This window comes from Chaetodon trifascialis, chromosome 9 (genome assembly GCF_039877785.1).
Source record: "Chaetodon trifascialis isolate fChaTrf1 chromosome 9, fChaTrf1.hap1, whole genome shotgun sequence".
In the NCBI taxonomy this organism is placed as follows: domain Eukaryota; kingdom Metazoa; phylum Chordata; class Actinopteri; order Chaetodontiformes; family Chaetodontidae; genus Chaetodon; species Chaetodon trifascialis.
In genome coordinates, this window is record NC_092064.1 from 18,701,329 (window position 1) to 18,716,584 (window position 15,256).

Genomic DNA, 15,256 nt, shown 5'->3' on the forward strand with positions numbered 1-15,256 from the left:
ACATGTTAAGTGTTCACAGCTTCTAAAGGATTTTCATAGTTTTTTTACATTATGCTATTTTATTTAATGTTCAAATTCATCAGTTTGAAGTGTTGCTGAAACATTGAACAGTCAGTTATTCCTCAGTGATGCTCCCTCTCTTCATACCTGTCTGATATGTGAATGTTGCCTGCACATCTGACACCTACCAACTGACTAACTCTGTCTCCCTTTCTGTCATCCTAACAGTCAACAGTGAGGATGTTGTCTCCACGCGGCTGTACTTTGTGAACGCCTCCCTGCAGCGGGTGACCTTCTCCAGCTCGGTGGGGGTGTCCCTGCCCTGCCCTGCGGGCGGCGCCCCCCATGCCGTCCTGCGCTGGTACCTGGCCGCCGGAGACGACATTTACGACGTGCCCCATATCCGCCACGTGCATGCCAACGGCACCCTTCAGCTCTACCCCTTCTCCCCCTCTGCCTATAACAGCATTATTCACGACAACGAGTACTTCTGCACTGCTGAGAACCAAGCGGGCAAGATTCGTAGCCCCAGCATCCACATCAAAGCAGGTGAGGGTTGGACACACTAGGTGCAAACTAAGCCAGTGGTCAGAGGGCTGGTTTCATTTCTGGGGAATTTCACTAATATTTTAAATCTCTGCTTGCATTTTGAAGGTATCTCGAGTGGTGATATTACCCTAGTTTAGCTCAGTTTTTGAATGTTCCATCAAACTTCACCCAAATGTGAATAATCCCTTTAAAATACAGTGAAACACAGCCTGTCCCCACCTCCTACATGTGTCTGCAAATCAACCAAAGTGAGGTGAGGTGTACCAGAGCTGTGGCTCTATGCTATGCTCAGTAGCACCTCTATTTTTTATTTTTTTGATAAATTATTCTTATTGTTTTTTGGGGGCTTTTTTGCCTTTATGATGATATGATGAGACAGCTGAAGGTGTGATAGGAAAGGGGGCAGAGAGAGGGGACGACATGCAGCAAGGTGGGAGTCAAGCCTGCGGCCACTGCAGAGGACTGACAGCCTCAATACATGGGGTGCACACCCTACCAACTGAGCTATAGGGGCACCCAAGTTGGGGGGTGTAAATATTTGCTTATATATAATATATGGCTAAATCTTCAGTCTAATTTAAATTTCAACCCCGTCAACAGTCTTTAATCTGCATAGCTGACAACATTTATGCTATTTATAGCCAAGCTGGCTGCACCTGCACACAAACTTGGGATGTTGTGGTTAACATTTACACGTTTAATTGAATTCTCCATGTGTAATGTATATAACTCATTCTAAGACACATGCAATCAAAAGATGTACTCCAGCAAATTAGTATTGGACCTTTTCGTAAAATGGGAGAGTCACGGCAGACAGATTAATATAAGAATGGTCAAAATTGAAGCACTTGAGGCTGAAATATCCTGACTTCCTTTAAGAGTGCTAAGGTCATACCTAAGATAATTGCTTGTTGGCATAGGTTGAACTCATAATAGTGTTACTTTTCTGCAGTATCGGCCTGTAAACATGGTCCCTCAATCGGCAGTCATATTGGCGTCCTAAACCAACAACTTCTGTAGTTCTGTAGTTCTGTAGTAGTGTCTTGACCCTGTGTATTAAAAATCCTCCAGAAGACAGACACACAGCCTCATAGACAGTTGGCTTGGTGACCTGTCCGCACTCCCTGCCAAGGTCAAAGCTGGAGAGAGGCGCTGAACACACTGAGGGAAGGTGTTACTGCTCTTTCTCACAAACGCACACACACGAACATCATAAACACATGCATCTGACCTAATGTGATACACACGTATACAACAGACATGCACGAATTTATGTTCACATGCATATTCACATGCATGCACCCACTCACTCACACACACACACACACACACACACACACACACACACACACACACACACACTTACATGCACACCAGCCTGTGCGTAGCTCATGCCAGCAAGCCTCCTGTCTCCCAGTCTCTCCATCTGTCCATGGACTGGAAAGTCCCCTAACTACACACACACACACACACACACACACACACACACACACACACACACACACACACACACACACACACACACACACACACACACACACACACACACACACACACACACACACACACACACACACACACACACACACACAGCCATTTTCATCAAGCTGGCTCTTGGTGTTTGGTTGCCAGCTCTTTGTCAGGGTGTTTGGCAGGAAAGATTTTGGAGAGTCAGCTACAGACATGGAAAGATGTGAACAGAATCATGAAAAAAAGTGGATTTTCAGGTCATGGTAATAGCCAGGCAGACATTTTGACTGTGTTGATCAATCCTGCATGAAGAGACAGTCAGCAGTTCCCTACCCCACACATGCACACGGACAACATTATTCTCCAAAATGCTGCCGGATTCTCTTCCTCTCAAACACACACAGACACACACACGCTCGTAAACACACCCATATGGCCTGTGTGGTCCCTAGAGGAGGACAGTCCCTCCAGCGTGAGAGTGACCTTCTAGCCAGCCTCAGTGTTGGGATGACCTTCCCGCCCAAATAATTACAACAATTAATCAATTAAATGCTGAGGCAACCACAACTCCACAGCTCCATAACCAGGGCTCACGTGCACCTCATTACCTCCAGAGTCCTACACAACACACACACACACACACACACACACACACACACACACACACACACACACACACACACACACACACACACACACACACACGCTCACACACAACCCTGCAGTTGCCATGGGCGACAGAGGCGTGAGCGCTAGGGTGTGGCATGCCCTGTCTCAGGTGGCGCAGGAGAATGATGACAGCTGACAGCTCGCAGTGTGACACCCCCCCTAAAAAATCTGCCCCACCCCCACTCCCCCTCGCCATCCGCCCCCCCCCCCTCTCTCTCTTCACATCTTCACATCTCTCTCTATCCCTCTCCCTCTTTCTCACCCTCTTCCATGCATTCTGATTGTGGTCCAATAATAGCAGCAGCACCTGTCTGGATAGCTCTACATTTATGAAAATCACTATGTGGGCTGCTTGTTTTCCTGTATATGTTTTTATTTGTCCCTCTCATCGCGACTAATTTAATTCCCTCTTTTTATTTTTTTACTCAAGCTTCTTTGTAAATGGCAATGGTTTGATAGATTTCATTTCATTTATTGAACAAAAATCACTTTAAGGACAAAAGCTTTTTTCAGATTCTCACAGAGAGTCATCACATAGTGGAGTGTGTGCGATGCTCCAAAGCAACTTCAGGCGCACCCTCAATCTGGTCAGTCAGGTCAATTTGCCAGTTTTTGCTCCTTAGCAACAGATCATGTTTATTTTCTGCTGGATGCTGGTGGTCATTTTCAAATGCAACTTGCTTGAGTTGTTTCAGTTGTGTAATTCATCACACCAAACATAATGTCTGTAATAGTTGTCCCCACCACTGTCACATGGTAATGCAGTTTGAAGTCCAAATTGATTTGTCACAACAGTTAGATAACTGGGACAAAAATGAAAGCAGACTTGATGTTCGCTGTGATGCATTATGCAACTCAAGTACATTTCAAGAGTCTGCCATTTCATTGTCGTACCACATGGAAAGGAATTGAGCCCAATGGATGCTTTGAGGGAAGGAAAATTATTATAAAAAATGAACAAAACATGAAGCAGTCCAGCATGTTTTGCAAAACGCGTGACCGACAACTTGAGGTAAAGGAGCCAAATGTGTGAAATCGGTGGTGAGGTTTTTAAGAAATATATATTTTTTTCAATTAACAAAATGAATTGAAAATGTTTTTGCTTGTAAACAACTTTCTCAATGGCATATGTCCTTCAGCATGCATTCATGTTGGATGTGGTGGTTATTATTGTACAGCTGTTTCTCTTTCTGTGTAAACAGTATGGAGTTGAATGTCATTTCATGTAGTTTAGGCCTACAATGATGTCGGGTTTTTAAAGGACAGGAGAAAAATGTCTCTTTGCCGTAGTAGTTGTTTCATTTCAAAAGCATTTTTCCTTTTTCTTTAACATCACAGTTACTTTTCTGGCTGAACTTTGACCCCTTAAGTCTGGTTTAAAGAACTACATGTATAGTATTACATTTGATAATCTGAATAATTTCAAATAAGTGTTAAGTTTACCTACATGTAACCGTACTCATCCATGGAGACAGGGACTTGTAGCAGTTTCACTTTTGTAACTGAATTATTCCTAAATTAACACATCAACTCCACTTATTCTTCCATTCAGAAGGACAAGGAAGGCAATCGGTTGAATTTTCCCAAAAAAAAGGAAAAAAAAAAATCTGTCTGAAACCGCTTATTGTAAAAGAAAAAGGCAGAGAAAATCAATTTCACCCTGACAAAAAGATTCAGTTTTAACCCATTTTTCGTGAATTGGATCCTAACCCCTAAAGCAATTCTTTGTGTGTGTGCGTGTCTGTGTGTGTGTGCGCGCGCGCGCGCGCGCATGTGTGTAACATATCGAGCAGTTTGGCAGCATCTACAGCCTCAGGAATGAGGCCTTACTGTATTTCAAGGATCCCCTCTCCTCTCACATCTGAGCATCCCCTCTCAATGCATTTGCTTTTTTTCCCCTTCACTCTCTTGTCTTAAGGGTAAGACAAGAAATCATTCTCAACTTGGTAACAAGTTAGAGGACCCCATGACAGATGTGTGAGTTTACTCTATAAATGAAAGCACACCTTGCGCATATGCAATTAGTCATTGCAGTTGTTTGTGCTAGAAAAATACTCTGCCTGAGTTAGACGGTTTCCTATTTTGTGCTTCTTTTCACAAACGTAATAAAATTAAACGAGGACACCTGTTCGGTGAGCCCACCTCTTCTCCCTTTTGTCCCGACTTAAACACACAACCCTATGTATGCCCGGGCCAAGGCAGCAGGTGTCGAGATGCCTTTCCTCCATCTGCCCTCGTCATTTTTATCTGCCTGACATTTCCTTACTAATACAGTAAGTAGGGTCCCTGAACCTGATACACAAGGACCGGTTTTCTTATCCGATCCATTCAATAATGAAACCTGCTTCCATTCATTTCTCCCGCATTTCATTATTTTCCTACTTCTCTATCTCTCTCCCTCTCTGTGTTTTTGCTGCTTGCTTTATGAATAAGTAAATGCAGTATTTGGTTTCCCCGTCGTTAATTATTGAAGCGACAGTGATACAAGACTTGCCTCCCAGTGCGCCCAGTGCACCAGACCCATGTTTTAGCTCGTTCCTAGGCAACCAGGCTGCATATAGTCAGGCATCAGTAACATCCTAATGATTCTGCTGCGCATGCGATGAGGGGGAGTGCAATTTACACACAAATCAGTTGGGCTACCATTTGCATCCTGTCACAAGGCTTAAGAGAATGAATATGTAATGTTTTTTTCCCCTCTGTGTCTTTCATATCTTGGAAGAGGAACGTGTGTTAAATGACAATGCTATCACAACACTTGCCTCTCATTGGAGCTGGTTACATGGTTGTGCACAAGGGCACGTCACCATACACAGCTTATTTGACTGATTTTAATGAGGGAGAGGAGTGGCTGAACAACACTTAGCTAGAGGTTAGTGAGTGTAAGATAAGATGGGGTCAAAGCAGAGGAGGTGCAAACCTGAGGTGACCTTGACCGGATCTAAACCTCCGCTGAATTGACATGTGATGACTGTCATCACTGCGCCAGACATTTACAAGCTGTCAAGCTGGTTTTAAACACTCTATGAGACGCACAGTGGGCATTGGGGATTTTCCCTGCTATTGACAGGGGGCAGAAGGGTCAATCAGAGAGTAAATAAAAGATTGAAAGGAATGGCTCGGCCACAACAGCCAAGGCTACTCAGTCGATCCTGGTTATTGATCTGCAGGTAGATGGCATCAATGAGAAGCCGGAGCTGTTTAAATGAAGAATAGAAATGAAGACTTGATTGGAATTATTTGTCCTTTAGCTTTGACTTTTTTACAAATGAGGCTTCAGCTCACATTAGCGGCCTGCGTGTCGGGTGACCAAAGTGAGAGGCGATATGCTGCGTTTGGCGTAGTCACACGTGTTACGCTGCAGCAGCGTTGACAGAAGAGTCCCTAATCCGCTTCAGTGTTGACTCCTTCACAAGTCAGGAGAGGAGAGAGAAGAGGTCCAGGGTTCAGTGAATTATGAAAAAGTAGAACGGTGGAAAAGCAACGGACAGAATCAGACAAAGGCTTAGAGATTAAACCTCAGACTTTAAGGTGAAAGACTCCCCACCATTTGGACAAGGACATCGGATTTGGTTCCACTGGGTTCCAGTGACAGTGGCGGCTGGCATAAAGCATTATTAATGACCAAGGAAACTGGCCTTCAGGCTAGGCGTTAATTATATCACTGGAGAGCTGGGGGAGAGAGCCAACACACGGGAGGGTGGGGCCACTCCCTGTGTTGTGTGTGTGTGTTTTACATTGTTAAGCCATTACTGTCCTCATTTCTAAGGGAAGCCTGGTTGAATAGCAGTGATAGATCATGATGCCAGAAACACTCCTCAACATCAGCCTTTCTGAGACCCCAACCTTTTTTTTTCTTGTCATTTTACTCTCGTCAAATGTCTTATTTCTGTGTACGTTAAAGCTGCTGAGGAAAAATCTGGCTACGCCTCTTTTATGTGAGTGAGATTAGGGTGGAGGGTCAGCCTGCACAGTTCAGCTCAGCTCACTTCAGAAAACTCAGGTCAGCGCTCATACAGTCAAGCCAGCATGCCCTTGAACTACCTGTCTCTCCTCCTCACCAAAATAATCCATTAATTTAATTTCACTTCACTTAATTTATTTAATGAAAGTGTATGCTCTGATTCAGCATTTCATATTTCTCACTAATCTAAATGTGACAGAGTTAACTGGAGAGATAATTTGGTTAGCTACAGGCTACTGTTTTCATCATTAAGCCCGTCTTAATCACCACCATCCTTTCTGTACACTGGCACAGATTCACAGCCTAGTGCTCTGCATGCCATGTGCAGGGGGTGTGTTTTTGACGCCTGGCGCCTGCATGTGACAGGCCCAGCGGCCGTGAGCAACCCTCCACTCCTCGCCGTCTCATAGCATCTTTGGCGTTGTTCTTTAAAAGGCCAAGGGCCACTCACTGTGTATCCCCTTCATCGCAGCTCCATGTCAACCCTCCTTACGATCATAGTGTGACTTCAAATCTGGGGCTAAAGAGAAAAGCACTGGCTTAAAGTGGTTAAACAGGACACCAGGCAAATTTGTTTACTAGACCTGCGCCTGCTTTTACTATGGGTTAAACAGGACAGATGGATGTCAACTGGGCAGTGTCAACGTGTGCAGTAAAGAAGAATGAATTGCTGCTTTTTCACATTGCTGAAACAATTCGTCACTGATGGACTGTTGTTCAGACAAAATAACAACATGAAGAAGTCCCCTTGGGCTCTGGCTCATCGATCGAAATCAAAGTGTTACTGCTACCATTCAATTTGCTGAAGTACAGTGTTGCATGCTACAGCCGTCCACCAGTGGTTTGGTATCCTTAAGGCCTAAAATGGCAATTGTTCGCAGGTTCCAGCTTTGCAAATATGAGGATATTATGTGTTTTATATCATCTTAGATTTAATATATGTAAATTGAATTGTTGATCTGATAAAACAAACTATTTGAAGGTATAATCTTGGGCTCTTGGATGGACATTGTTAACTATTCTCTAGCATTCTCTGACAAATAATCAGTCAAAATAATTACCTGCAGCCCCACTTTTATCTCCACAGAAGCTTTTTGTTTGTGACATTCGCTTTGACCGTTAATCGTCACTGGTTAAAACTAAAGATCAAGGTTTGCTGAGCCTCACTCTCCCTTTCTGAGACCTCCACCACTTCCACCCCACATCCCTTCATTGACTAACTTCAGCTCTTGTCTCCACACACCAGTGTTCAGGGAGCCCTACACAGTCCGTGTGGCCGACCAGCGCTCCATGCGGGGTAATGTTGCCGTTTTCAAGTGCCTCATCCCCTCGGCCGTCCAGGAGTACGTCAGCGTGGTGTCCTGGGAGAAAGACACCGTCTCCATCGTCCCAGGTAGGAAACTCAGTCAGTGATAGTCAGCCCCTCGGCCACCTTGTGCTATTGTCCAAATCTGCCTCTCTCTCCATCCGTTTGACCATGTGAGATATATTTGGCTGAGTGCATGCTCCCTGTGTTTGATCAGGCGGTGCATAATAATGGAAAGCAAATGATCTAATGTCATCCCAATATGTCAATGGACTCGAGAATGCCCTTAGAGGAATGAGAAATCTCTCCTGTTATTTTTAGACCGAATAAATCCCAAACCACAAATGCCCTTTTCTGTCAGTAGTTTAAAAATAAAGCGATTTTCTCTCCGATTCCATTGTGATGAAGATTTTCTCCTCGATTGTCATGTTTGTGATTGCTGACAGCCCTTAATCGATACTAATTGGTTCAGCTGTGTCACTGACATGCCCTGTTTTGTCAGTGAGAGAAGATGGAGGGAGGTTTAAAAAAAATGGTCCAGTCATTCAAACAGAAGTCATGAAACGGCCTTTGCCTGGCTTCTCACTCACTGGCTGACACTGCTGTGGTTAAGAGCTGCGTTTCAGGGATAAATCAGACATTAGTAGACATGTGCTGTGTGTGTGTGTGAGAGAGAGAGAGGAGGACAGAAGGGTGTGTGTGGGCTGGGGGCGATCTAATTTGATGAGTGATAGATCTGTTTAGCTGCTCATCACAGTCACCCAAAAGAGAGCAGCCACACCTCTAGGGCTCTGCTGTTTCTGGAGCTGTTTTCTCTGCTTCATCTGATCCTCTGTTAAAATCATCTGATGTTTGACTGAGGAATAATATTATCAGTTTGAAGCCGAGCCTCTTACATGTCTGTGTGTGTGTGTGTGTGTGTGTGTGTGTGTGTGTGTGTGTGTGTGTGTGTGTGTGTGTGTGTGTGTGTGTGTGTGTGTGTGTGTGTGTGTGTGTGTGTGTGTGTGTTCGTGCAGGCTTGTGCAGTGTTAACATTTGCTCTGCGGAGCAATGGCAAATTGTAGGGTGTCAGACGAGGCTGTTTAGGTCAGATGATACGTATTGCTCCCTCTGCCCCTTATCTCGCTCTCTGATACCGAGCATCCCTTTCATCTCTCTCAATAGTGTGTGTGTATCGAGGTGTGTGTGTGTGTGTGTGTTTGTGTGCCTCTTTGTATGGCTCTGTCCTTCACACGGGAGCACTCATTGATCCAGCACAACTGTAGCGTGTGTGTGCGTGAGTGTGTGTGTGTGTGGCCTGAGGGGGGTTTCCAGTCTGGATCGATAAAGCCTGCTGTTGGATTCCCTTCTCTCTTGTCACGGATCCCTCCGTGTGAGAGTGGTGAGGCCGGGCCAGACTGTTTGACGGTAAAACATGCACATATGAACAAGCGCGTGTGAGAGCGTGCACACACACGCACGCACACAAACATACTCACATGTGCAGGTTTGTGTGGCTAAGCTGATCGGGACAAGTCATGCATACACTTTATTAATAAAGCTGTGATATAATTAACTCTGTGAACAAACGGCCATAATACAACACAGTATACTTACAGACTAGTACTATGTATTTAATATATATAGCCTTTTATTTTGTATCTTTTTTATTGTCTGTTTGTTCTACTTCTGTTCTTTACCTCTCCTTTTCATTCTGCTCTTGTAACGAGTGAATTTCCCCGGCCTGGGACGAATAAAGTCTTACATTATCTTAGTGATAATGTTGTAAAAATAAGTTTACACTGAAGAGTCTTCATAAATTCTGATCATGTCCAGATGACGTCTGTAAAGTACCATACATTATTGTAGTGGAAGAAACTATGAAACACACATTTTAGAGCTGAAATGATGAGTCCATTAATCAATTTTCAAATGAGAGAAAAATAATTGGCTATTTTAACTATTGGCTATGCTCATCAACAAACATTTCTCTCCTCCGGCTTCTCCAGTGTGACGATTTGCGATTTTTCTCTATTTAATTTCATTGTAACCTGAATATTTTTGGGTTTTAGACCAGCAAAACAAGACGTGTAAAGACGTCACCTTAGAATCTTAGACTACTATTTCTGACTTTTATAGACAAAATGATAATATGATTAATCTCAAAAATATTTGTTGGCTATTTGATAATAAAAGTAATCATTTTCCAGTGCTCTCTCTGAATTTGTTTTTGAAAAGGTTTCAGACTTTTTCTGTTTTCCGTCTCTCTCTCTCTCTCTCTCTCTCTCTCTCTCTCTCTCTCTCTCTCTCACACTCCAGGGCTGATGAATAGGTCTTATTAGTAACACAGTGCTCCTCTTCTTCCTCACGTCCATCTTTGGCTCGAAGCCTCCTCTCATCTCTCTCCCTCCCTGGTACAGACTGGTGGCCTGTGTCAGCATCATGGCCACACACAAACACAGACGCACACACACATACTCATACACAGAGTGCACATGTGCGCTGCACTCCACTCCACCACACACCTCATCCATCCATCCATCCATCCATCCATCCATCCATCCATCCATCCATCCATCCATCCATCCATCCATCTATCAGCTCCTGGTGGCATGTACAGCTTTCTCGCTTTCGATAGCACTCGAGATGCTCTAGTGGTTTGCCATTTATTAGAGACAGTGTATGCCAAGGTATTGGCTTGACAGGATGACACATGTCACACAGACGGCCGTGTTGGTCAATAAAGCTGAGTTTGAATGGGCTTTGATGAAGAGGCAGGAGGGTGTTTGCTGACAGCTGGCCTCACTGCGAGACGACCCTGCCTGGGTGTCGTGTCACTATTTGACAGCCAAATCTGTTTGCGTTGAAGCCCGTTCATGGAGCAGTGTGTGTGCGTGCGCGTGTGTGTGTGTGCCGGGGGGTGGGGGGACAGATAGATAGATAGACAGGCAGACAGTCAAACAGAGGAAGGCTTTGCGTGTTGACTGGCTATCCTGGTTTTCACTCCCCTGTTATACCTCCCCTTCCCCTGCTATCTCTCTATCTGGCACGTCTCTGCTTCTAATTGATGGTTTGCTGGTGTTGCCGTTGGTTAGAAAATTAGCATTTGTTTGCTCGTCAGTTAAGGGACTGAAAGAGGATGCTCTGCTGACGGGTGTGTATGAGGGAACTTCATCCGTGTTCGTGTGTGCATGTGTGTGCGCGCTCGTGTGTGTGTCACTTTGTTAGTATCCATCTCCTCCTCCAGTTCGAGCTTAAAACAGTGTGAGTTTTATCTGGTCACCATGGTAACGGGTGCGAACCGGCGGGCGGAATGAGGAAGGTGTGAGGATGCATCGCTGCCTGATTTTTATTAGTGCATCACCATGGCTCAGCACACGCGCACACACACACACACACACACACACACACACACACACACACACACACACACACACACAGGACATAGCTGCATGTTTATGTACACTTCAGGTAGCGGAGATATTCATGTCATCAATGTCACGAGAATGAATCTTTCATCTCCAAGATCAGCCTTTCTTTCTTTCTTTCTTTCTTTCTTTCTTTCTTTCTTTCTTTCTTTCTTTCTTTCTTTCTTTCTTTCTTTCTGTCTGGCTGCAGTTTTTCATGTTGTAAATTTCATGGCCCATGGTTGGTGGATGACACTGTGTGCATGTGTGGCAGCATTAGAACAAGACCAATAAATTGTCATCTTATTGCATATACATATATCATTATCTGTGTATTTGCAGCAGATAAGTAACAAGACTAAATGCATTGAAACATGGTATCACCATGAGAAATTTATATTTTTACTGTGTGTGCTGATATCAGTTATCTTATTGGCCTCGAAATCGTGTATCATACACATAAGCACAATCTTCCATCTTCCTTAGCGCACCTCTAATGTCAATTTTATTTTTTGCAAAATCCTCACAAAACCCTGAAACCATTAACAGGCCTGTTTATGAGTCTGTGCTATTTGTAGTCACTTCAGTCTCTTGGGAGTTAAGGAAAACATGACTTATGACTAACACGACAATAAAAATAGATGTTAGAGTTGTTTCATATGTTTTGCTTTGTCTTATGTTGAAATGAATGCAGAAACAGAAACCGTGCTGTAAAAGGTCACACACACTGTGACATTAGATATGGCGCAAACATCATGCTTATGTGAATCACATTACTGGTAAAGTAGCAGACTGGTGACACCTGAGTGCTTCATTAAATGTTGCAGAAAACACAGACAGGGTGAATCATATTACAGTAATGAATTGGGCTAAGGAACACATGCCTTTACCAACCTGACTTTGCTGATAAATCTCACACTTTATTTCAACATTTCCATTTTAAGAACAAATGTATGTGCAATCATAACTTGTTCAAAAGTTCTTGTGGCTTCAATTAGTGATTGATTTGGTTGGAGAGAGGCAGAGAGGGGGAGAGCGTCGAGGGTGAGGAGGGTGTGGAAAAGTGTGACGTCTGTGTTTTTGCATTCATTGATTGAGGTTGTTTAATCCCCCTTTTCTGTCACAGAGACTGCATCTCTCTCTCTCTGTCTCTCTCTCTCTCTCTCTCCCTCTCTCTCTCTCTCTGTGAAGTGTAGCGTCACCACAGCTGCTGCAGCTTCTGTCCCAGTCTCCATTTTGTGGCCACTCTGCAGAGGCCCTACACTCTCCCTACCCCTCTGCCTATCCACTCTTCTCCTCAACTTTATCCCTCGCTCACCCTTCCTTTTCTAGCGGCAATTATTAGGAAGACGCCGAAGTGACAAAGCATCATCTTTCCCTTCCACTCCATCAAAGCTCAATATCGAACAACAGATAGGCAAAAAAATGGCAGAATATGCAGAAAAAGAAAGACAAAGTGGCACAAAAGCATGACATGCTAAATTATGCAGATGGCAAAGTGGGCATAGGATGGAGGGATGATGGAATGAGGCTGGTAGGCACTATATGAGGACATATGAGAGGATGGGCAGATGGACAAAGAGAGGTGTGTGTGTGTGTGTGTGTGCTCTGTTTTCTTGCTGTCCCCAGCACCCCAGGGAGGAAGAGGAGGCCAGGGGCTTTAAAACCACTGTGTCCTACCATTAAAGATGCATCTGACAAGTGCTTAATGTCCCCCCTGACCCCTCCTACCTTCTCTCGCTCCTCCATCTCTCTTTCTCCTTTAGACTTTCTTTATTCATCCCTGTTCTGACCATTAACCATCACACACACCGTGCGCATCTATGTGTGTTTGTCTTCAGAATGGTAGCAGTTTGTACCGAGTGTCAGGGTTGGGGGGGCCGGGGGGTAGCTGTGGAGGGGAAATAGGTGGTGTTTACTTATTGATGTGTGTTTATGGGCTGTGGTGTGTGTGTGTGTGTGTGTGTGTGTGTGTGTGTGTGTGTGTGTGTGTGTGTGTGTGTGTGTGTGTGTGTGTGTGTGTGTGTGTGTGTGTGCGTGCGTGTGAACCTGGCAGTGATTCGTGTTAGGTTGGGTTATTTATTCAGCACTCGTGTTTGGATGTTTTACAGAGAGAACAGGTGCAGAGCGACTCTGAGCGCGCTCTGTTTGAGTGGACTGTGTGCGTGTGTGTGTGTGACAGACAGACAGACATACAGACAGACAGAGAGAGAGAGAGAGTAAGACACAGGGGCATTCACTGCTGTCCAGGCACTGATAGGGCTGCAGTGGGTGATAGATAGATAGATAGATAGATAGATAGATAGATAGATAGATAGATAGATAGATAGATAGATAGATAGATAGATAGATAGATAGATAGATAGATAGAGACACTGTACATGCACAGGAACATGGATGTTCTGGGTAGAGATTGAAATGGCGGGAGAGATGGAGGGAGATTGAAGGAGGGAGGGAGGTAGGAAGTGAGAGAGGGCTGTGCACGAGGAGAATTTCAATGGCACTCCAATCATGCAGGCAGTCTCGTTAGCCCAGGGAACATTTGCATAGCGCTTCGGCGAATTCATTTGGCCTTACTCAGAGAAGATGGCTCCCTTTCCTCTCTGCTAGTTAGTTATTCATTAACCGCACACAGCCAAGGTGCGTGCGAGTACATGCATGCGAATTTGTCCGTGCGTTTTTGTTTGTTTCTGACCTGCAGGCCGACATGCTTTTAATTTCATATTGCATGTATGCTTGTTTGTGCGGGAGATCATTGCTCGCTGTGTTCGCAGCGCGTCGGTGCGTCTGCATCTTTCTGACTGAATGGATACGTGCCTTGTCTCGTATCCTCCTGCATATATGCTTACAATAGTAGTGTAAGTACATGCCAGCAGACGGAATGGCTGTCAGATATTTCGCCAAATGCAGAACCGACGTCAGAGCATTACTCATCACCCACCATGATCTCCTCGCCAACACCCTCTTCCTCAAACAGTGATGCTGTGCCTCAACTTTGTGTATCACTGCTGCATTCCTCCTCCTCCTCCTCCTCCTCCTCCTCCTCCTCCTCCTCCTCCTCCTCCTCCTCCAGGCCAAGGAACTAATTAGGGGAAAAAATACATGATGGGGGTTCAGACAATCAGATCTATACTCGAGGCCATCACTAATGGGGATCATGACTTTGCCTTAAAAAGAACGGAACTTGTAGGTTGGGGTAAGAGTGAGTGTGTGTCAGGGGTGGGGCGTGTTGGGGGAGGAGGGTGGTGTCAGTGAGGAAGCACAGCCAGTAAGTGAAGATGACACACATAATGAAGAATACAGTGGATGTGTTATTCTAATTATCCCACTGACACCGCCTTGCAATCTAATGTTGTTTGACAGTGCACGACAACCATGGTGAGGAAGTGCGTCTGGGCGTGTGTGTGTGTGTCTGCATGCGTGTGTGTACATATGTATATGTATGCATTCGTGTGCATGTGTATGAATTTGCAAGCAAGCATTTGTCTGACAGGGTTTGTTACATCTGCCTGAGCTAAAATTTGAATTTGTTTCCTAAAGATAAGTTGTTCTGTTGGTCACTTTAAGTAGATGCAGACGAAAAAATAAATAAACATCCACATGCACGGCATTATTCAACACTGCATATGCTAATAACTAATAGCTAACTAATGAACTGTTTAGCTTTAAATGGTACGCATGCTACTCTCTCATTCTTTGTTGGGAATTATTTGGAAAACCTTTAAGTCAATAAACCTGCCAACACCAGCTTTATTGACTTAATGCTGTCCTGTGGACTTTTCTTATAAGCAAAAGAAGCGTATTTACATTTAGTGTTAATCTCCAAATCCTGTTGTGTGTATCTGGAGGCCTCACAAGTATATTCAGTGCGTCTCTTTCCTCATAAAACATTTTCAAAGCTAATTTAAAGAA

At 44.4% G+C, this 15,256-nt stretch overlaps 1 protein-coding gene across 2 annotated transcripts in view; it reads left to right on the plus strand.

Moving 5' to 3' along the window:
* dscaml1 (Down syndrome cell adhesion molecule like 1) overlaps window positions 1–15,256 on the plus strand; it is a 92,771-nt gene that overhangs the window by 9,786 nt on the left and 67,729 nt on the right. For both annotated transcript variants that reach the window (XR_011602459.1, XM_070969979.1), the window contains exons 2-3: window positions 229–549; window positions 7,899–8,045. Coding sequence is in view for 1 of the 2 variants with exons in the window: in XM_070969979.1 (XP_070826080.1) it covers window positions 229–549; window positions 7,899–8,045 (468 nt within the window). In the remaining variant the exon portion in view is untranslated. The remainder of the gene's footprint in view (window positions 1–228; window positions 550–7,898; window positions 8,046–15,256) is intronic.